This window comes from Triturus cristatus, chromosome 8 (assembly GCF_964204655.1).
Source record: "Triturus cristatus chromosome 8, aTriCri1.1, whole genome shotgun sequence".
Lineage (NCBI taxonomy): Eukaryota > Metazoa > Chordata > Amphibia > Caudata > Salamandridae > Triturus > Triturus cristatus.
This window is the reverse complement of record NC_140591.1, coordinates 751,190,609-751,214,813: the sequence shown is the minus strand read 5'-3', so window position 1 is coordinate 751,214,813 and position 24,205 is coordinate 751,190,609. Positions and strand designations below refer to the sequence as shown.

General features: G+C 43.2%; 1 protein-coding gene across 1 annotated transcript in view; it reads right to left on the bottom strand.

The window, feature by feature from the left end:
- COL4A2 (collagen type IV alpha 2 chain) overlaps positions 1-24,205 on the bottom strand; it is a 633,759-nt gene that overhangs the window by 159,647 nt on the left and 449,907 nt on the right. The window contains exons 21-26 of the mRNA XM_085622168.1: positions 20,366-20,458; positions 20,044-20,207; positions 9,431-9,503; positions 9,227-9,333; positions 5,790-5,973; positions 4,850-4,903 (exon numbers count right to left, since the gene is read on the bottom strand). Of these exons, the coding sequence (XP_085478294.1) occupies positions 4,850-4,903; positions 5,790-5,973; positions 9,227-9,333; positions 9,431-9,503; positions 20,044-20,207; positions 20,366-20,458 (675 nt within the window). The remainder of the gene's footprint in view (positions 1-4,849; positions 4,904-5,789; positions 5,974-9,226; positions 9,334-9,430; positions 9,504-20,043; positions 20,208-20,365; positions 20,459-24,205) is intronic.

Here is a 24,205-nt window from a genome sequence, read left to right as displayed (position 1 = left end):
CTGAAATCCTAAGTATATTTAAGATGTATTTCATGAATTACAATGAACATCTAATGTATACATGTATCACAAACTATGTAAATACATCGAATTTTATATGATATCACAACACGTTACAAGATGTCTGCCCTTAAAGAGATCTTGTAGAATGAGATTCCCTCCTCTATTTCTATGATATGCAAAGAGTGATCCCCTCTCTCGAGATCGATGAAACTTTATTGTTTTATTTAAAATGACGAAGAAATGTAAACCTTACCGACATTGACAAAGGCGTGTAGCCGAAACGCGTCTGTCGGGTGTTTTGTGTTCTGTTGCCGAATAAACCTTAACGAAGATATTCCCATGGAGTGCGCCTCATTCATGATCCGAGACAGGATCAACGACTAGGAATATATATATATATATATATATATATATATATTACAATATTAGGTGGTTATGATTATTTCTGCAATGGATGGAGGTAGTAAAATGTTTGTAAATTGGGGCGGGGGTAATTCATGTTTGCATTTCAGAGACTAAAGAAAGCTAGTGGGAATAACCACCTTCCATTGTGTGAGGGTGCTCCTGGTGAAGAGCCTGGACAAGTAGACTCACCGATTAAAACTAATTTTGAGTACTACTTAGTCTCCGTTTAACTTCTCTTACATGTCCCTCACGTCCTCTACACTCATCTACACTCCTCGGCCCCACACTCGCACCTCACCTTACGTCTTGGGAACAAAAGATCTCCGTCAAAGAGCCCCTCATAGGGTGCCCGTCAGGCATTGCAACACCGGCCAGACGAGGAGCATTTCATATGATGAAGCATGACACTCTGCCCGGTGTGTGAGGGCCCTAGTTCCAATAGTGGGAGACTCTCACTCCTACTTTTGGATATTTAATTTTACCGACCTATCCTCTACTCTTCCTTTGCTACCCTCAGTATCTTTAAGAAACTGCATACCTTTTTGAATTCCTATGTTCTAGGGACATGTATGCTGGACCTATAAGCCCCCCCAGTCACCCTTATTTATTTTGATGTATCCTGGTGAAGAGTACAAAACCGAGGGTTGTGTAAGGCTTTTTTTCCAGAAAATGTTCGTGAAGTTCTGAGTTTTTTCCTTTGCGAGTCTGGTTTGCAAGTTTTTTCAGTTTAATTTTGCTTTTACCATATTGCTAAATACTTTTCACTCTAATATAACCCTGCCAACAAGGAAAATATCAGCAAGCTACTACAACTTTATGTAAGAGCTTTAATTTGGAACAACCCTTTTTGCTGCAATGTTACCATTTTCAACATAAATTGGTACAAAAGCACAATTTTCACCCAAACGCAGGATTGTTTTAGAATTTCTAACCTTCACAAAGTTGGATCAATTTCCTGGTACTTTGTGAAGGTTTAAAAAAAAGAATTCACAACTTAGGGGCCCATTAGGATGTCCACCCGCCATCCTCGCAGTGCCGGGACCCGCACCTCTAAGTAGGATGCGACCGCCTGTGGTCACATTCTGCATATTTGACATTGTGCCGCCGCAATGCCAAATAAACATTTTGTGCATTCCCATGAACAACGCGGCAGGTACCCCGCGGTGCCTGCCACCTTGTGCATGGGAATGGAGGGGGTACCATGGGTGCCCCCCAAGTGCACCCCCTACCCCCAAACCCCTGGAGGCCCGCAATGGGTCCCCAAAGCACATCCCCGCCAGCCTGTCCATGGCGACACCGCCGCCATGGAGAGGCCTTTGAGAACATGCATCCTAATATGGATAGTGGTGCCTGCTAGGCACCACCACCATATTGTGCCCCAGCTCCGCCCGACCGGCAATCGTTACACCGCCGCCATGGAAAGGCCTTTGAGAACATGCATCCTAATATGGATAGCGGTGCCTGCTAGGCACCACCACCATATTGTACCCCATCTCTGCCCGACCGGCAATCGTAACAATTGCCGACTGGCAGAAAAGCGTCCGCCACGATACCCTCGCCATAATAATATGGCAGGGGTAAATCAGGTTGAGATGGCGATCCGCCCGCCATCATAATCACCCCCCTAGTGCACTCCTGTTTAAAACCAGATGGGAACAGGGGGCACTTAAAATGGGGGAAACTTTAAGTCACATCCAAGAATAAGTGACAAATAATAACTTCATCTTTCAATCTAAAATCAGTCTCTATAATAACTGTGGAAATTGGAGTACAAACATTTGACCTAAACCAAAATATAAGTAGTCCGGTGTTAGAAATGGGGGTCTCTAGTTGGCAGAGGTGGGTACCTTTGTCCAAATAGGGACCCTTGCTTCTAGTCAGGGTAAGGGGGCTACACATTTTAGGTAACCCCTGCTCACCCCATTGGTAGCTTGGCACGAGCAGACAGGCTTATCCCCAAAGGCAATGTGTAAAGTATTTGTACCAACACTCACAGTAACACAGTGAAAAATACACAAATGGACACCACACGAGTTTAGAAAAATATAATATCTTTATCTAAACTAAACAAGAACAAAACGACAACAATCCAACATACAGATACTCAGTAAAATGTCTTTAAAAAGGATGTTGCAAAAATAAGCTTGTAGAAATCAAATAGCACCAACTGGGGCTATCATGACGTCAGGACAACACAAAAATACAAAGTACGGAGCCGTTCGGGAAGTTCGTGGCGTCAGGCGCGGAGTCGCACAGACCCCCAAACAACAGTACCTTGAAAAATGAAGTCGGTGAAGATGTACGGCGTCAAATATGGCTGATGTCGACTCCGGTGATAATGTGACGTCGGCAAGTTTCTCGAGTCACCCTCGGCAGTTACCGGCGCCGCGATAACAAGATGCAGGCGGTGGCGAAGACAGAGTTGATGCGATTGCTGGCGTCGTCACGGCCGATCTCTGCCAGTGCCGTAGGGAGCCGGAGCTGCAGAGCAGGCCGGGCACTGCGTCGTTCACTTCACGAGCGAATCCTAGGGCCTCGGTGCAGGTCACGACGTAACAGCGGCGGCATCGACGGCGTCAGAGACAGATTTTCTTCCTTCTCTTGGGTTTCTTCCAGCTCCCAACAGCAGGAACAACCTCCAGGGACCCAACTCAGTTACAGGCACCTCGTGGCAGGTCAGAACTCCCAGCAAGGAATTTCAGGGGAGCTGGGGGTAAAGTCCTTTTTGTTCCTGGGACTTCAAAACAGGAGGCCAGCTCTTCTTCAGGCCCTTGGAGACTTTCTTTAAGCAGGGGACACAGCACACAGCAAAGTCCTTCTTCAAGCAGGGGACAGAGCACACAGCAAAGTCCTTCTCCTTTCTTTGGCAGAAACAGCAACTGCAGGCCAACCCCAGACACACAGCAAGGGCAGTACTTCTCCTCAGTTTCTTCAGCTCTTCTCCTCAGCAAAGGTTCCCTTGATTCTATTAATAGTCTAAAGTTCAAGGGTTTTAGGTCTAATACTTATACACCAAAATGTATTTGATCCCTTTGTGCAAGGGGCTCTGAGCCCAATCCAAACCAGTTCTGGGGGCACTCTGCCAGTGCACAACAAAAGCCTTTGTCAGTGTGAACCTTGGTTTCAGACGCACCACAGGGGGTGGAGCCAGCATGTGAAAGGCAGGCACAGCCCTATTCAGGTACAAGTGCTACTCCTCCCACCACTCCAAATGCACATCAGGCCTATTCGGCCTAGTGCTGACTCATCCAGACAGCTGGAGTCACTGCAACTCCCCAGCCCTGGTCACTCCAAAGCCAGACAGCCAATCTGTCAATCCACAACCAGGCAGAGGCACACAGAAAGGTTGAACAAGACAATAGCCACTTTCTAAAAGTGCTATTTTCAAACACAGAATTTAAAAACCATCTTTACTAAAAGATGTGTTATTACATTCTGAGTTCAGAGATACCAGACTCCAATTTTCCATCTTATCCCTATGGGAAGATATGCTTGTAAAATGTTACAGAGCATTCCCCATTCTCTCCTATGGGCATGATAGCCTTTCAATAGTGAAAAACGAAATTGCCAGTATTTCACTATCAGGACATGTTACACACACCAGTACATATCCTACCTTTCACATACACTGCACCCTGCCCAGGGGGGGTACCTTGGGCCTACTATAGGGGTGTCCTATGTGCAAAGAAAGGGAAGGGTAGAGCCTGGCACATTTTCCATGTCGACATGGCAAGTAACAAACTGCGCGCAGGCACTGCTGTGGCAGGCCTGAGGCATCTTTTCCAGGCTACTCGTGTGGGTGGCACAATCAGGGCAGAAAGCTCACTAGTAGCATTTGATATACTAGCCCTGGCACACTTTACTAGGGACCTACTGGTAAAACAAATATGCCAGTCATGGATAACCAATCACAATAGCAATTTACACAAAGAGCATCTGCACTTTAGCACTGATCAGCAGCAGTAAAGTGACCAGAGTCCTAAAGCCAACACCAACAGGTCAGGAAACAAATAGGAGGAAGAAGCAAAAAAGTTTGGGGATAACCCTTCAAAAAGGGCCATTTCCAACATTTGAATAGCCTTGCATTTCACTGTGAAGATATATATGGTAGCTGTCAGATATTTAGTTGTCAAGCTTTGTCAAGTTGTCTGCCACATTATTGTTGCAAAAAATATCAGTATGCAAAAATATTGATTCCAAAATATATTACCACTGCATTGTCATGATAGATAGATTTACTATTACTTGACGATAAAGAAATAGTTGATATTACACAGTCACTATTTTTACAGGTCGACACTTGAATCACAATATTGTGATTCCAACCTTCCAACCCCCATCCTTTGTTAAGTTTCTATAGGTCAATGGGAAGCTATCATAAAGGAAGCAGGTTCTGAAACAATACATTTCACAAAATGCAATTTTTGAATATGTTCTGTACCTGCTCCGAGTATGACATTCTGTTGGTCATCATTTTCGTCACAGCTGGGGTCTCCTTTTATTGGGAAACACAACAAAGAAAAAGATAGATCAACATGATGTCCATCACCTTGTTGCCCAACTTATGGCACATTCATTTCCATTACATTCTATCATTATAGCTCATAATTCAATTTCAGATCCACAATGTACACTATCGGACATCATAAGCTCACTTTATGAGAGTGAAAATAAACTTTTCTCAGAATTGTAAAGTGATAGAAACCCTTTTTTCTACAGTTTTTTTCCAAATTTTGAAAAACATGTTGAAAACATTTTAACTGAGAAAGACTGAGTTCGTAAGGTAGTTTGTAACTGTGATTTAGTAAATCATGTATGCATTTGCATATTAACAGCCTCATTTATAGGAACTAGAAACCCACCAATTTCTGGAGGAAACTCAAAATATGGAGTAGAATCCACTGGCTAAATTTCTTCTACCATAGGAAGAGATCATTCATAAAAACGTTTACTCAACAGGGTTGGAGTAAAGTCTGAATGGTATCTTAGCAGAGTGAAGAGTGACAAGAAAGTGGTGAGCCCTCTAAATACATACTCTCATATTCTTCCAGATAGCCATTAGGGTATTTGTGTTTGGGGAGCAATATACCCCAAGGGGTCGCTGTTCTCTCAGGAGCCATTGCATGGACCATCATGCCAGTCAGCAATTGGTGATTCTAGAAACACTAATATTGACCTCTGTCCCACCTCTACCGCTCTAGTAAATAGTGGAGTTGCACTACCTGATAACAGCTTATCCGTACCTTTGAGTTATCTGTTGCCTTGAAATCCACATGTTTCCCAGCCCATATAAAATCATCTACTAGTTGGCAGGCAGCCATATAACTGTGCCACAGGAAGAACTGGTGGCGGTATAATGACCAAACACATCTTTGTCATACCTTTTTGACCAGGGGGACCTGGAAGCCCTGGAAATCCATTAACTCCCGGATCACCCGGAAGACCACGTATTCCTTTTTGGCCTGGATATCCAGGACCCGGTTGACCAATTTCTCCTTCAATGCCTTTGTAGCCATTTGGTCCAGGGAAACCAGGATCACCAAGAGCACCTGGAATTCCGTCACCCTATGATAAAGTGTTATGCTTTGATTATTTATTTAGAAAAATAACAATTAGACAGAGGATTTGAAATTCATAATCGAGAAAGTCACATATTTTGACTACACACCTAACTAATATGGACTAAAATGCACAAAAATAGATGCATTGCAATAGTCATTTGAAAGTAAGAATGGACCAGGAAAATGCAGAAATCTTGAGATTCTTGGTAGAGTACATACACAATACCCAAATGATCAGAAATATCTAAAATAGTGAAATAAACCCCACTTCTCGCCTTCATTCAACCTTTTGAACAACAAACTTTCTCAGACCCTGATTCACAATCTTGTAGTGCTTATTCTCATTGGAAACACATATGGTCCTGACAAGAGCATGTGTCTCTTATATTATTTTAATCTTTGTAGGACATAACTCCCTCTGTCATATTAAATAACTTGATATTTTTCTCTGTGTTTTAATAAGTTGAATATTTCCCTTAGGTTACTGGATAGTGGAGCACATGCATCATAATAAGGAATTGCGATTCCATAATAGCGATTTTTAAGGAATCGCTATTTAGGAGTCGCAATTCCTTATGCATGTAGGAATTGCAAAATAAATAGCAATTCCTACATATTCCCTAATAGGGAATTGCAAATTTCGATTCGCTATTAGGGAATGCAGGCCTAGAGGCCCATAGCAATGAATGGGAAAGCATTTGCAATTTGCGATTACCAAATAGGTAATCGCAAATTGCGAATGCAATTGCAAGGGTGCCAGGGGGCCTAAGGCCCCCCTGATGCACCCCCAAAAAAGGTAGGTGTGCACGTGACGAACACACATGCCCCCAGGGCACATGTGTGCGCCACATGGCACTGTGAAAAATACAATGTTGTGCATTTTTCTAAGGATTTGCAAATTTGCAAAAACTTGAAGTTGATGGTAATTTGCGAATCCTTAATGCAAAGTCGCATTTTTAAAATGCTGTATGCATTGCTGGAATCGCAAATTGCGCTTCCCTAAATGCATTCACAAAATACGTTTCGATTACCTATTTTACGAATGCATTTAGGTTTGATGCAGCGGAAATGGCTTTTTACTGGTCGCAAACGGGCTGATTCTGCGAATAGGCCCATTTGCGACTGGTAAAAAGCTTGATGCATGTGCTCCATTGTGATGTTCCAGAGGACTCTGTACTGTCAGCCTCATTTTATTATAAACCTTTTTACATGCTTGCATTTATACAAAAAGCTATTTTTTTTATGATTGTATTTATTTATTTAATGCAAATGTATGTTTTCTGTGGCTGACGCATCACAGGTTTCTGACCAAAGAGTGTTCAATGTACCATACTACCTGCATATCCATCTGAAGACATTGAAAGAGACCCGAGGCTTCATTGATGTTTTACAAGTCACAGTGACCATATTTTATTTCAAGTCTGAAAAAGTCCTTTCTGAGGTTACTTTTTTGTATTTGAATTAATACTCTATAATTTATTCTTTGGATGTAGCTCAACATAGAATTCCATTATTATCGTTCTAATTTTTTGAGTATTTGCTTCTCAAGATTTAGGGTAGCCAGTAGAGAGTGAGAAGATGGGTTGGAGCTCCCCTCTCACAGTGCTCCACCAGTAATATCATTTTTGTTCTTACATGCTTCTTCTCAGCTACTGCATAAAACCACAAAGTATTACTAAATTCCTTCTCTTGGGTTTTTAAATTGCTCTTCGGGAAGTTAGCGCCCTCTACTGTTAGTACTCTTTTCGATGTGAGAAAATAAGACAGGGTCAGACTGGCAATGGAAACTTATTATTATGATTTATGCACAATTGCACATTTTTGGAGATTTGCAAAATCCAGTATGAGTACTCCTGGAAATGATGGCGAATTATACATTTCCTGCTGTGGTTAACGTCTATGTTGTGTGCTTCAGCAGGCTGTCCACTTGGTGGACAAATTTCAGGAGCATGCATGGTAGAAATGTGCAAAAGCTACTTTTTTTCCTCTCCATTGGGATAACATTTTCCCCTTGCAAAAAGCTTTGCACTTAAACCTCTTGAAATATGAAAATTTTACACACCCCTTTCCTGTCTTGCAAAGGACTTCCTTCTGCTGTTCGCAGCAGGAACTTTAAATAGTGGGAAAAATGTGAAAAATATTTGTGAATATCCACAAATGTAGAAACTTGCTGGTTTTTACAGAGTGTTGGCTCATAGACCCACGTTTGACTCACCAGAGACTTACTACAACGGGCAAGCTACAGAAATATAAGTTCCCCGCAGGAGTAAACCTGATCTGCGGGTGGAAATGTCTGCTAATATGGATTGCACGAAACAGGATCAGGGATGTTACATCCGCATACATTTCTTTAGTACACTTAAGTGTAATATATGTGCACAAAAAGTTTGTGCATCCATCAGGATCTTTGTGGTCCAGTTGCAATGGTGGGTGGGGCTATTCGGGCATCGATAAGGTACTGGAAGGCTTAAAGATGGAGCCACAGGTAAACCAGAGTAGGGGGGAATGAGGATGGGAGGAAAGCATGTGTTCCTTACAGCCTTTCCCTACTCTCTCTTGTATGCCCCATATGTGCTCAATAGTGGGCGCATTTATGAGCAATAGAACGAGGCAATTCTTAAGGATCTGGATTTTGCAGAAAGAGCGGCTGCCTATCCTAGGGTGTAACAACAAATAAGGTATATATACGGGAGAATGCTAGAGGATTGTCATTAAAGAAATGCTGCTAGAGTGGGGAGTAATTTGGTCTAGGGCAAGTCCTGAACACACACATACACACACCAGTACAACCCAGTCCACACAGAACAGATAACTGTGGGCGTCTTTCATTTTAGACCTTGAGGCAACGTCTCACTTTGCCGCTTGACCAGGCTGTATTTCAGCATATCATATGCAGAAATATTATCTGACTTTAACACCATGTTCTAAATGCCGTTTACAAAAATGTCATTCCATTGGTTGTTGATCTTCTATTATTAACTCTAGTGAGGATGTTTATGTCAAGCAATATTCTGGCAACAATATCCTGGTACAACACCACTGATCACGGCTTTCATTGCCTCTAACTTCTGGGGATCTCTTTTGTGCTGACTGATACTCAATCATAATCCAATGGTGTTCGCATAATTTATGGACATGTTGTTTAGGAATATATATTGAATTTACAGTTGCCTAGGTTAATCTCTTGGGGTGCAACCTTAGCTGAAATGTATCCCCAAAGAACATACTTTTTTAGGGCACCCATTTCTCTTACTTACCGGAGCGCCTGCTGGCCCAGGAAAACCATCCAAGCCGTCCTGCCCATCTGCACCATGCCGACCTTCAGCACCAGATACGCCAGGCCCGCCTCGCTCTCCCTTTGTACCTGGGAAGTGTTCGACAAAACACATTGTATTCATTAATAATATTCCACAGAGAAAGCGGTTGCTTCCTGTAACAGGAAGAGAAGGAAATGTTCTTGCCTTTGGTGTTAATAAACAAAGAATCTCCTTTGTGTCCTTTTCGTCCTGCAGGCCCAGGTACACCAGAACGTCCCTAATTATAGATGAAAAATATAAAATAAATGCATACATAAATCACATCATTTTTTATTATTTTACACAGATGTTACAATTTAATATTCATACATGTCAGACAATTTAAAATGAACACCAGTTTATTAAAATAAACAAAAATATATTGTCAATCAAATACATACACACACATACACACAATATTTAAATGTTTTTGTTTCTCTTGATCCACGCTCTCGATAAAAGATGGCTGACATTAATTAACACGTTTCGATCTCAGCAGCGCCCCAACAGTTCTTCTTCTTCTCTTCTGTATAGAAAACAACAACTACTGCTCCATAAGTAGGAGTACAGGGTGCATGTCCCTGCTGGTGTATAATTGATGGCCCTTGGAAGACAAATCCTTTCTCTATTTATGGCTGAAGACCTGCTGGTGATTGAGGTCATGCTATTTACAATTTATTTCTGTGAAAATTGATGTAACAAATAGTGAGGCAACTGTCATTCTTATGCAAATGGGAATTTGCCCCTGTCAGGATTCTGAGTTGTTTGGTAATTAATGTGCAGTTTCCCCTAGGCACATCCCGCCAGGAACAAACCTGATGAAAATTGCCTGGGGAAAATGCCCCTCATCTTCCTCAACAGCGGTAATAGTATTTTACACTCTGTGGATCTACACATATGGGTTATACCAAGCTGTTATTTTATGTGCAGTGGTAATAGACACATTTATGTCCTTAGAATAAGAACACAGTGGGTTAAAGATTTGCAGTAAGAAACACATATTTAATCTCCCTGGCATTGGTGAGCATGGTACTAGCTGTTTGACATGGAATCTTGGGGGCGGTTAGCAGTAACTTTTCAAGTGTGTTAGGTGGTACTATGGCAATAATGTTCATTTTGACATTGGCCCTGCTGTAATACATGTTTGAGTGCTAGTTAGTTAGAATAAGTGAGTGAAGGTATTCTGCACTTTCACAAAAAGCACATGCACACACAAAGTAGTCAAAGTAGTTTTCCTAATGCTGGAAGCACTATGGAAATGTGTGGTTTTTGAGCCCAAAACTATTTCCGCATGCAGGTATTTTCACATTGGCGAGGCCCACCTGTTCAACCGATAAAGAAGCTTTGCAAAAGCCATGATGAAAAAAAACAAGCACTGGCAAAGTCAAAAGGCTGGCAACCAAAGTCACAGGTATTGGCTTTACGAATGCTTGACATAAATTAGAGGGCAGTCGTTGGGAAACTTGTCACAGCCATTCATTTCATTTGAAGCTTTAAGTTTACTACATTACGCTTCCTTTTGCTTTCTACCTGGGAATTTGGAGCAGCCTCGAAGGTCACCAATGTTTCTCTTATGTGGTTACCAAACAGAATCACTGGCACATTTAATGTGCCAATGCACTGGGCTGAAAGTGCAAGAAACTGTTTACTAAAACGCCTTTTTATACAACTTAATCTTAGAACCCGAAAGAACGTAGTAATTTTGTGCCTGAAAGGAAATACCCACAGCTAACTGCCTGCTTTTTCAAATGTACAGTATTAGCTTTTAAATACACAAACATTCTTGCATAGTTTTACAGTCTGTTTTGTACACTGGACGAGTGACTAACTTTATTTCAATTTTCGTAATTTGAGGTCCATAGCCCGCTGTAATGCACTTTTGTACTTTAACACAAGACAGTTTCTGCAATGGTTTTAATTTACTGCGAAAATAACGATTTTTGCCGATTGACAGACTGACTGAAGAAATTACAGCCCATGGGTATAAACACGCCCTGCAACATCATCCACTATTTCCTGCTCCCGGATGTCCTTTGGTGGGCACCAATCATGAAGCAGGAAAAAACAGTGACAGGCCACGCCCTTCCACGGATTACTGCTGGATGCAAAGGAGAACATTCAGGACAGTCCAGGAGCCGTGGGATTGGCGTTGTAAATGACAATGTCTTTTGCCTATGTGTTTTGGTTTGGAGTGTAGTGGATGTATGTGGTGTCGAGTGGAATTATGTGGGGTGTATTGGAATTGTTCGTTGTAGAATTGTGTGGGGTGGAATTGCGGGGTGTGGCGCGTATTTGAGTAGTGGAATTATGTGGCATGGTGAATTAGATGTGGTGAGAGCTAAACAGAATAGATAAAACTGAGGTGCAAAAAGAGTGATCGAAAGAGAGAAACAAGGGGAGAGCAGGCCTCAGACTCATAAAGAGGAAGGACTTGTGTGCGCAGAAGACACCCTAAGAAGAGGAGGAGAGTGTGGGTTTGAGAGATGGAAACCTTGAAAAGGCACGGGAATGAAACTGCATTTAGTATATATGAGCAGGCAGTATAGAGATGAGAAAGGGAGTGTAAGGGAGGGATGAGAGGCTCAGTGGGATTGTGAGATGAGAGGGGGTAGTGGCAGTGTGAGGGAGAGATGAGAGGGGAAGTGAATGTGTGGGGGAGTTGGAAGTGCAAGGGAGAGATGTGTTGGATTGGAACTGTTTGTTGTGGAATTGTGTGGTGTGGTGTGAAGTTGTGTAGTGGAAATACGTGGTATGTCAGTGACATACCTTTGAATGTTGTTTCCTACAATGACTACTCATCCATGTTCAAAATGGATCCTGAGATAAGGATGTTGAGTTGTGAGAGAAACCCAAGACCATATAAGCTCCTTTCATATTACCATGAGAGTTTAATAGGGAGCACTTGGGCTTCCCTCAGCCAATTATACTGAGGGTCTAGCGAAAGTGTGTCTGCAGAATGTACCACCACAGAAGACCATGTACAGAGCTATGCAAAAAATAATCCAAGTTAAAAAAGTCACGTTTTTGAAATTCAACATTAGAAAAGTAAAAAAAACAAAAGCAAAGGGCTAACATGTAGGTTAGAGTAATTGATGCTAAAAAAACAAATACAGCAGTGACCGGTACCCCAACACTCACCGGAGTGATAGGGTTCTTTTTCGGAGTTTGCTCCCCACCCTCCCTCTTCTCCCAATGCCCCCATTGGAGGCAGACTAAAAGTTGTGAAAGTCTGTACCTTGAGACAACAACAAAAAAGATAGACTTTGTGCAGAAAATGACATGTGTACATTGGCTTATGGTAAGTTACCAGGTAGAGCAATCATTTTTCCCAAGCACTTTGGAGTGGAGGGATCTGCTTTGCATGATACGAAAACAGCTCACCTAGAAAATCTTCTCACCAGGCACCTCCCATAAACCAAACAGGTCCAATCACATAAATACAACCATGGATATCTTTAAAAAGATTACATCTCCTTATTAAATTTCACCTCAGACCCTATCACAAATATTCAGGAGAAGGCTGCACTCATACAGTCTTCAGACGTGAATTTCCTCTTGATGCAGTAAAGTAACTTCTCTGTCCGGCATGCATAGTAAACAATAGGTTCAAAACAAGCTGATAATGTGCTTACATTTATCAGGCAAAGGCTGTGTGTTATTAAAAGTGGGGGAAATAATCTATAAAAACCTATTCTTCAACTAGTGTATTGCTTTAATTTAAATTTCTAGGGGAGGTTTGGCAGAAAGCAGGACATTATGGGGCATATTATCAAGACAGGCGATAAAATTATCGCCGCTTTAGCGGCAGAAAACTGCCGCTAAAACAGCGATAATGGGCTTGACAATATGCTCCATGGAATTCCAATTGAAGCCCATGTTAGAAGTGAAGGACAATTTTATCGCCTGTCTTGATAATATGCCCCTATGTGACTCTAGTCTACTGAGTCTGAGCACAGGGCTCATGTTACATTCGCAGCAGGCGCTGGGCGGACCGGTCAGGCAGGGGAAGGTACCACAAGTACCAGAATGCAGGGGAGTCGCTCATGCAGGCACCGGACAGCTCGAGCCTGAGTAAGGCATGAAGAGTGCAAGAAAAAAAGCAGCAGCTGACAAGAACTAGGAATTATAATGCAGTGCTAATAACACAACTTGTTTTTATTACTAACTGTAAACACAATGCACATTGAGTTCACCTTCTCTCTGGTAAATATTTGCACTCTACTGCGTAGCATGCAAGGCACTGCACATTTAAATGCACTCTTTAAAGTGATATGCAACTTGGAAGAGGTCAAAAAATCGCATCGATTTGTTTCAGTTCCTCTGTACCAGCCGTAATAAGGAGAGTATATTTCACCTGCAACTGTTACAATTCTACATTGTTAATTTTTTAATATCTTTTTTATTAAAGCTGCATTTTTTGTAAGTTAGGGGAACATACATGCGTCATTAGACCTTCATACAATAATATCCCTCAGGAATCAGGTGACTACATATAAAACTTTCCCAGTTGTGTCGTCCATCAATGTAAATTTCAATACTCTTGAAGGTGACGTCCAGAACATATTTCCAATTGAAGTCCCAATGGCTATTTTGTAAATTATGGGAGCTTGTTCATTAAGTTTGAAGTAATATTTCTAAATTCTCACATCTAAACAAGTTACATAACTGTAACCAATAGAACTCTCTGTCGGCGAGAGCACCCAGAGGTTCCCGTAAGGATAAATAGGTATCTAAATGATTGTTCTGATGACAGGTGGTGTATGGGTTTATTCGGGATAAACTAGTGTTACTGATGGGGCGCTGTGGCGTTGTACGATCAGGGTGGTTGGCCTTCCTTTTTGGCCTGGTCATAATTGACCGTAGATATTATTTGTATTAACTTATTGGTCAATGGGATTCCCCCTTGACCCGGTCGTAGTTGGACAAGGGTGTCATGCCTGCGAGGGGCATGGGCTAGGAGCTTCCGGAGGAACCATTCCTTTCACCCAAGTCCCTTGCTTCCCATTCCTGTATCACCTCTGACCACAGGTCTGCTATGGGGCGGCATCTCACACCTCTGTTGTCTTCTTCTATAAATGCTCTCTCTTCGGCCTGTGCCCAGGCTGTAACATCTTTTTCCCAATTTGACATTTTTGGACCTGTGGAGGATTTCTATCTTAGAGCAATCCATCTTCTTGCCAATATTTTGGCTAGATCTATAAAACGGTTGTCGATTTTTTGGGTTTTGGGCCTAGGGTACAGGCCTAATAGGCATACTTTGATCATGAAGAGGATTGTGCATGCCAGGACCCTATGTGACAGCTCTGTAACTTGGTGCCAATAGTCAGATAAAGCCGGACAATCCCACATCATGTGTTTAAAATCTGTGTCTAGGATTGCACACCGTGGGCATTGTTTGTCGGTGCGATCTAGCATTATGTTAGGCTTATGTGGAGTAAGGTAAGTCAGGTGCTAAATGTTAAACTGGGAATACTTAAAGCTGGAATTTCTAGAGATTTTCTTGGGCAAGCTAAGCGCTTTTGTCCATTCTGCCTCTGACAAGTCTCGGCTGAGGAGCATTTCCCATTTATTTTTCAGTGCTAGCAGTGGTCCATCCATCATCTCCCTTATGGCCCGGTATATCCACTTAACTAGTTGCCTTGCCGATCCCAACGTTACAATGGCTTGCAGCAGAGCATGTGTGGCTGGTTCCTGGTTTTGGGCTTGGTGCCACGTCACCGGAGGCACCATTCAAATCATGCCCCTAATGCCTGTAAGGTAACTGCACTTGTGAATGCCTGTTTAGTAGTAAAATATAGCAATATTTAGTGTTTCGAGGAATTATGACAACTTTTGGCCCCGGTGCTATTACCTCTGCGACACCATTCGAATCATGGCCCCATTGCCTGTAAGGTAATTGCACGTGTGACTGCCTGTTTAGTAGTAAAATATTGCAATATTTGGTGTTTAAAGGGGTTCCTAGAGCTTTGGCCCTGGTGTCACTGCACCGGCAGCACCGTTGAAATGATGACCCTAATGCCGGCTAGATACCTGCACTTGTGTAGTAGTAACATTTAGCAATATTCTGTGTGTAGAGGGGTCCCTAACGTTTTTGACCCCGTTGTAACTGCACTTGCTGCACCATTCAAATCAAGCCCCTTTTAACTGTAAGATAACGGCAATTGTATCTGCCTGTATAGTAGTAAAATATAGCAATATTCGGTGTTTAGAGGAGTTCTGACAACATTTTGGGCCCGATGCTACTTCACCATACAAATCATGATCCTGTTGCCTGCAAGGTAACTGCACTTGTGACTGCCTGTTTAGTAGTGAAATATAGCAATATTAGGTGTTTAGTGGGGTGAATAGAGCTTTTGGTCCTGGTAGTAAACATCTGCTGCACCATTTATATCATGACCCTATTGCCTGCTAGATAAATGCACTTGTGACTGTTTTGTTTATTAGTAAAAGTTTGCAATAATATGGGTTTAGTGCGGTCCCAGGAGCTTCTGACCCTAGATTCACTGTACCTGCTGCACCATTCAAATTAAGTCCCTTTGAATTGCAATGTAACTGCAATTGTGACTCCTTGTTTAGTAGTCAAATATAGCAATATTATGTGATTAGAGGAGTTCTGACAACTTTTGGGCCTGGTGCTACTGCACCTGCTGCACCATTCAAATCATGATCCTGTTGTCTGTAAGCTAACTGCACTTGTGATTGCCTGATTAGGAATAAAATATAGTAATAGTAGGTGTTTAGTGAGGTGCCTGGAGCTTTTGGTCCCGGTGCCACTACACCAGCTGCACTATTGAAATCATGACCCTAGTGCTTGATAGATAACTGCACTTATGACTGTCTGTTTAGTTGTAAAATATAGCAACACTAGGTGTTTAGAGAAGTTTTGACAACTTCTGGACCCAGTGCCACTGCACCTGTTGCACCATTCAAATAATGACCATGTTGCCTGCAAGATAACTGCACTTGTGACTGCCTGTTTTGTAGTAAAATATAGCAATATTTGGTGTTTAGTAGAGTTATACAAATTTTGACTCTGGTGCCACCGCACCTGCTGAACTATTTAAATCAAGCCCCTATCAATTGCAAGGTAATTGTAATTGTGACTGCCTGTTTAGTAGTAAAATATAGCAATATTAGGTGTTTAGAGGAATTCTAACAACTTTTTGGCCTGGTTCAACTGCACCTGCTGCACCACTCAAATCATGACCCTAGTGCCTGAAAGATAACTGCAATTGTGACTGCCTGTATAGCAGTAAAATATAGCAAAACTAGGTGTTTAGAGGAGTTCTAACAACTTTTGGGCCCGATGCCACTGCACCTGCTGCACCATTCAAATCATGACCCTGTTGTCTGCAAGGTAACTGCACGTGTGATTGCCTGTTTAGAAGTAAAATATAGTAATTTGAGGTCTTTAGTGGGGAGCCTAGAGCTTTTGGTCCTGGTGTCACTGCACCTGCTGCACCATTGAAATCATGGCCCTGTTGTCTGAAAGGTAACTGCACTTGTGACTGCCTGTTTAGCTGTCAATTTTAGCAATAATCGGGATTTAGTGGCGTACTCAGAGCTTTTGGCCCTGGTGCCACTGCACCTGCTGCACCATTCAAATCAAGTCCCTTTTAACTACAAGGCAACTGCAATTGCGACTGCATGTTTAGTAGTCAAATATAGAAATTTTATGTGTTTAGAGGAGTTCTGACAACTTGTGGGCCAGGTGCTCCTGCACCTGCTGCACCATTCAAATCATGACCCTGTTGTCTGCAAGGTAACTGCACTTGTGGCTGCCTGTTTAGTAGTAAAATGTAGCATAGCTCTTGTAAATGTACTTTATTTTTAACGTTCACTGTTTATTTCAACATTTAGAATTTGATCATAATGACCAAATAGATTGAGTTGAAAAAAATAAATCCGACACTGCCTACAAAGTGCAAAAAAAGGTACTGAGGTATGAATAGGAAAGGCCACAAAGCATCTGCTTTACATAACTAAATAATACAAGGCAAGCATTCCAGCAGATGTTAGAAGCTGTCTGCCTTTTCCATGGAAAGAGATCTTCTCTTGACAGTAAATGGGGCTTAAACAGTGTGAACAGATTTAGTAGAAGTATTGTAAATGAGTGAAGCCAGGGGAAGTTAACAAAAAAAATGAGTGAAGCCAGGGGAAGTTAACAAAAAAAACGTTCCACACAAAAGCGAATTAACACAGTAATTCGCAAATGGGACCTGATAATAGTCCCCTTTTAAGATATATTAAATACAATAGATTTTACAGGCAAAACCTAAACAAGTATTTGCAATGCAATAGGTCTCACGTTTATGCAAGTTTAAGCTATTGGCATTGTAAATGACAATGCCTTTTATTTATGTTTTAAAAACCAAAACATAAATAAAAGGAATTGGTGTTTACAATGCCAATAGCTCAAACTCGCGTAAATGCGAGACCTGTTGCATTGCAAATGCTTGTTATTATCAAGCTTGCGAATGCCACTGAAAGAGTAGTCTGTGCTTTCTGTTGTTTAATGAAAACTTTCTAAATTTAAAGTCCTGGAAAGTAACCAAGGGTTTGGACAAACTCGCCGACTACATTTAGGGGCCACGCCCTGACAAATTATCAACGGAGGCAGGGATGGCTCACTCGAGTAGCTGTTAGCAGGGGTTTTCCATATGTATTTTACAAAGGCCCGCCCCACTCTGCTCAAAAGGGTACATTGTCACACATTGCCCTTGGTTATTTTTTCACAAGCGGTATTTTGGGCTTTAAGGGGTCATCCGTAATAAACAAGTTTGTAGGGCTATCATAGCAGTTCACACTCACATAACCTTCCAGGAGTAACAGCACATCAAATTGAAACGGCCGTCTTATATCTAGTGACCAATAGCGCTGTGAAGGGTGCACTGGGCAAACTCTTAGCCAAGGAGCTACAGAGATGGTATGTTGTGCTTGAGATTCCCAATTAGCAAGGAAATGGGGTTCAACCTCAACCCTAGAGTCAAGCTTGGGAGTCAGTAACACAAACACGCACAAAGAATCACACTATTTTCGAAGGCTACGTAATATGTGTGTGTGAAACCAAAACAAAATACGAACACGACACATTCAATCAGACATTGCGGTAGTAAATATCGTTCTGTAGTGTGTGTGTGGGGGGAGGTGTCTCTGCCACTAGAGAATACCACAAGTGCACTGTGCACAAGTGGCGCTGCGGCTGACACACTCAGAGCAGCAGGAGTGCTTTGAAGCACTTCTTTTAGAGAGAGGGAGGTATTGTTCATTTACCAGTCCACGATGGCAGATGCGATCTATTGTTTATGAAAAATGTGAAACATTCCATGGTTTTGCCATTGAAGCCTGCCACTCCCCTGTGATTGTTTAAAAGCCTGGTGGTCGACAGTATCAAAGGCGGCTGACAAGGGCAAAGCCTAGGTTTGTGAGTGAGAGTGAGGATGGAAACAGAGAAGGAAGTAGGGAGAGCAAAATGAGGAAGGGAGGGAGGAAGGAAACCAGAAAAAGAGGACTGAGGAAATAGCAGAGCTGCGATGGTGAAAAGGAGGAAGGAAACAAGATGGTAATGGGTGAGTAAATGGGAGAGAAATAGGAGGAACCGGGGCAAAGAAACGGAAGTGGGAGCAGGGAAAATGAGCATCATCGATACACAGGATTGAGGGCGGAAGACAGGGGGTAGCGAATGAAAGAAGGGAAAGAAGAAGGAAAGGGCTTTTCATTAGTATTTGCAGCACAGCAGAGATCTGTGCGGCGCACGAAGCCTGCAGCAGTTGGGAAGGACGGATGCCCGCTTCCGGATTGCCTGATCACAGGAGGCATCAGTGGAATACTATACCAATGAGGTCCGGGACTGCACGCACCCAGCTCAGCCATGTGTGGACTGGGATGTATCGACGGCTACTACTGCACCGCTGCAGGACGAGGCTCACCGGGAAGAAACTTAGATTTAACAACAAAGGCGGCCATTGTCCCAACTGCTTCGAAAATTAAAGTGGGCGTGGCGTGCCGAATGTAAGCAAGGCACGTCGTCGTGTCTGCAGAAGCTCAATAAACAAACTAGTCCCTAAATGAATAGTTAACAGCCAGCAGCGGAGCTAAACTGTAGTTGGTCGGTGCTGCTTCCTGCAAAACGGAGGCAAAACGGAAGTGACGTATCGGATGAAAAGCCAACCATAAGCCAGATAAGAAGACCAATGCCAGAATCAATCAATGGCAAGCGACAGGAGAAATTACGCACCATATTTGTGTTTACTATAGGTCTTGCGACAGCGCATGCGCTGTCTAGGCGAGACCTAAAAAGGAGTGCTCCAAAACTAAACATATGGCTGATAGTGTAAGGATCCATGTAAAAGGGGCAGACTCTCGGGCAGGAACAACACAGCCAAAAGGCGGGGCAAATGTAAACTATTCACCAATGACACCAAAGGAATTTAAAAAGGCAGACGAAACATCCAATGATAACCGCTGGGCATGTTCAAAGCCCATAGAGTGAATACGGCATGTCTTACAGACAGTGCATTCCCGCTGCTTAGGCTCAACCTACAAATGTGGATGGGCTGGTGTGCCAGGCATCACTTTGGCTTCAGCTGGGCTGAGCTGTGCATGTTTGCGAATAGTATGCAGATTGTGGTAATGCACATTCCACATTTAACCCATCAAAACACAGGAATGTGCACTCCTACAAATCTGGAATATGTTTCTGATACACCATAGCTGTACTCCTGTGTGATGCAGTTTTGTAATAGATATTCATGATTGATTGCCAAAGGGATCCTTACTTGTGCACCGGGGACGCCACGAAAACCACTAACTCCTGGATCACCACTCTCTCCCTTTCTTCCGAAATCTCCAGGCACACCTGGGAATCCGGTGGGGCCCGTAGGACCGGGTAACCCTTGTCCAGCTCCATCGTCTGAAGTACACCTGCAGTCACCAGCATCACCTGTCAAATAAGTTTTGAAAGGACAGTTGAAGGACAACTAAAGCCAATCAAATTTTTTTCCGATAATTTACCAAATTTCACCCATTTCAATTATCACACACTATTCCACAGAAGAAATAGGCTCTCTCTTATCCTCTTAATTTTATTGCAAATCTGACCTTTAACTCCCTTCACTCCACGAAGTCCAGGATATCCCGGATGGCCATCAAATCCTGGAAAGCCTGGAAATCCTTTTTGTCCAATGGGTGATCCTAAAGTTTTTCATAATTCAAAGAATGTCAGATTAATATATACAGCCAAGCCAAACAATGAAATGGTATCGTACTTTTATATATTTGTTCATATATGATAATTTTAGAAATATTTAAGGAGGGATATCATTTTTTTACAACACCAAACATTTCTATTGAGTAAATGTTCTATTGCACCTTCCCCGCTGCAGAATCCTACCTAGCCTGGTAGCATGCAAAAGACCACGCCACGCATGGAGCTCTGTAGTGCATGTCTTTATTCTTCCGAGTGCAACTGTTAATTTTGCGCACTGCGTCATGAACTTTATTAACCACACCCAGACACACCCAAACGATTTTGTCATTTTCCTACCGAGTCCATTGGGGACCATAAGGATCCCGCTATTCATACTTATAAGACGCTACATCTCCGCCTTTGTTAAATAATAAAGCCCAAATATTACATATGTATCTTATAGTTCCTTAATGAGTCATCCAGGTGCTTGAACCAGTCTTTCTGACCTAGTCGTATGAGGGTGATGAGGCGGAGGAGCAGGTCCTACCTCAGGCACTGGGGATGCAGAGGTAGGTGTAGGAGTTTGGCCCTCTGGACTGTCAGGTCTCACTTCTGACATCTGGAGCGGATGAACATCGATGAAGTTGCTTACGAGTTTCTCGTGATGGACTTTCTGGGACGTTGAGCGGTCACCATATGTCCTTTGCTTGTCACAACCCTCATGGGTTCAGCATCAAATGGAGCATCAGACTTGCGTTTCTGTTTTTTGCTTGACCCGGACCTGGGGCCAGATGTACGACCATTCTGTCTTACGGGTCACAAATTGGAATGGAATGTACTAATGTGTCTCGGACACATTTAGTGATTCCCAATGGGGTCGCAAATTACCTGCCTCATCAATATTCATGAGGCAGGTTGCAATTTGCGACCCATTGGGAATGGGCTACAATCACAGGGATTGTGGCCTGCTGGGGACAGCAGACCACCTTGTCTGTGTTTGCTTTTTAAATAAAGCGATGTTTCTTTTCAAATGCTGCCCATTTTCCTTAAAACCCCTTCCCATTCGCGACTAACTTACCACCAATTTGAAATTGGTGGTAACTGCGATTGACGCCCTTGGCACGCCCCTTCCTAATAGTGACTTGCAAACCCTATTTTGTGAGTCGGTAATAGATTACCGACCTGCATAATAGGTTTGTACATGTTACAACCCTTTTTAGTGGTCGCAAATGGCAGAATTTTCTGTTTATTACCTCTAAAAAAGGTTGTACATCTGGCCCCTGGTCTCTTTCCTTGAAAACCGTGTCCCAAACACATTGGTGTTTATCTGCATACATTTTCTTTCTGGACTTGTGCAAGAAATCCGTCGTATGGATCTCATCCACATTTGTCGACCTAGTACATTTCAGCAATTTGATTCCCCTGGCTCTCCCAAACATCACGGGGGCAGGGCTTTCACCTGTAGCAGAATGGGAGGTTGAACTGTAAGCATGAAGGGCTGAACATAGATTCGATTTGAGAGCACTTCCTTTTACTGTTTTAATGTTGAACTAATCTCTTCAGAGTGTCCATGAAGCGTTTGACAACACCATTGACCTGTGGCCAAAGAGGGGTACTTTTCTGATGTTCAAAATTCATGTTAATGAGAAAATCTTTACACTCTGGGCGGTTGAACGGTTGGTCATTGTCGGACTTGAGAATGAAGGGGACACCCCATGTTGCAAAAATGTAATTTAATGTCCCAATGACTTTGTCATGAGTGGTTGACAGGTCTTCCACAAGGGGAAATCATGAGTACTCATCAACAACTACCATGTGATGATTTTCATTGTTAAGGGATCCAAAGAAATCGACTGCAATCCTCTCACACTCCTGCTTCGGGAGGTTAAACAGAGCTAATAAATGCTACATTGTTTTAGGAGATAAGCAGTTGTGCAAATGGCTTTTAATTCTCTTTCAAGTCTTTAATCAAGGTGAGGAAACCACACTCTGTCTTGAAGAGCTGTCTTGGTGGCGACAATGCCACGATGACACTCGTGGGCTAGTTCAATTACTTGTTGTCATAGAATTTCTGGAATGACAATTCTAGAACCTCTTTTTGATTTAAAATGTCTTTTATTGATTTCCAAGACAAAGGAACAACAAACGAGCCAATTTGCTCTAGAGTCATCAGGATGCAACCCGGCAAGTGCGATTTCATGTAGAGCCAGAGAAGTAACAAAAATAGCAAAAAAGAGAATCCAGTCATAGGTTATACTTCCAAGAAGTGGTAACAGTATGGTCAAGCTAGGGAAGACCCGCAGGGAGAAACACACTAGGCAGAAGGTGTGTTTGAGGTTGGCAACCTGGGTGGGTCTGCAAGTCGCAGGAGCAGCAAATATTTGGTGCAAGTAAGTTCCGTAAACTCGGATATTAGCAGTGCGAGGAAAGGTTCCAATAAGTCGTGAAAGGAGGCCCCAGGATGAGATAGAGAAAGTGAGATCTCTTCCATTCCCAAGATACCCCACAACCTATGAAGCCATCCCAGCCGGGTTGGAGCTGTGTTAGTTCCCCAATGAGTAAGGATGTTCTGAACCGCCGCCCCCAGTGCGAGTGCCATCTGTTTGCCCCGTCGGGATTTGAGGGGAATGGTAAGAGTGTTGTAGAGGCCCAGAAGCACATCTACTGGGAATCGAGGGATCTGTGTGTCAAAATGGGAATCCACCTCGTCAAGGATCTGCTGCCAATATGTCCCAAGGGAAGGGCAGTTCCACAGTAAGTGAGTTAGGGTACCCAACTGGCCACAGCCATGCCAGCATTGCGGACTACGTGAGGGGTTTCTCCTATGAAGCCGTACGGGGGTAAGATACCAATAGGTGGCCACTTTAGTAGCTGTCTCAACGGAGGACACATTGCGTGCTGTGCGTCGGGCCCTAAAGCAGAAGTCATTCCATTCTTTCTGTGTCAGGGCTCTAGCCAGTTCCCCCTCCCATCGCAACTGGCCAGGGGTCTTCGCGAGGTCTGAGGAGCACCTATCGCACCGATATATGTCGGAGGTCAGGTGTGCATCATTATGATGTGTAAGCAGCCACTTCTCAAACGGAGTGAGGTGTCTCTCCGCTCCTCCCTGTACTTCCCCTTGTGACACCCAGTGGCGGACCTGCAAATAACGGTATCGCTCCGTTTCTGTCAGTATCTACTCCCTGCGGAGATCAGTAAAGGAGCGGAGCCCAGAGAGATCGAAAAGATGCCCTACAGAGCGACAGGATTCCTCAGTCCAGTGTCGAAAGGTCTCAGAGTCAAGTTCTGGCGTGAAGTCGGAGTTGTGGACTATAGGCGTAATCGGTGACGGGAAGGTCGTGAGCCCTCGGGAAACAGCAACTTTGTCCCACGCCAATAGAGTAGGTCTAGTCACCTCAGAGAGGTACAGGTTTCAGGTCCGGCCCACTCGTGGAAGGAAGGGTAAGCCCCATAAAGGCTGACCAGCAAGTGACCGGTCCATAAATAACCAATATTTCTCGGGCTCTGGACGAGACTACTCCACTAGAGTTCTCATTTGGGCCGCCCGCCAGTAAGCATGGAGGTCAGGGACTCCCAAATCTCCCTCAACAGGGTCTCTATAAGTGAGCTCCCGGCATAGCCGAGCTCTTTGGTTGCGCCAGACAAAGCGTTCTATGTCCCGTTGCAATGAGAGTATGACCTCAGGTGGAGGTACCAGTGGCAATCTGTGAAATAAATAAAGAAGCTGGGGCAATATCATAATTTTCACTGCA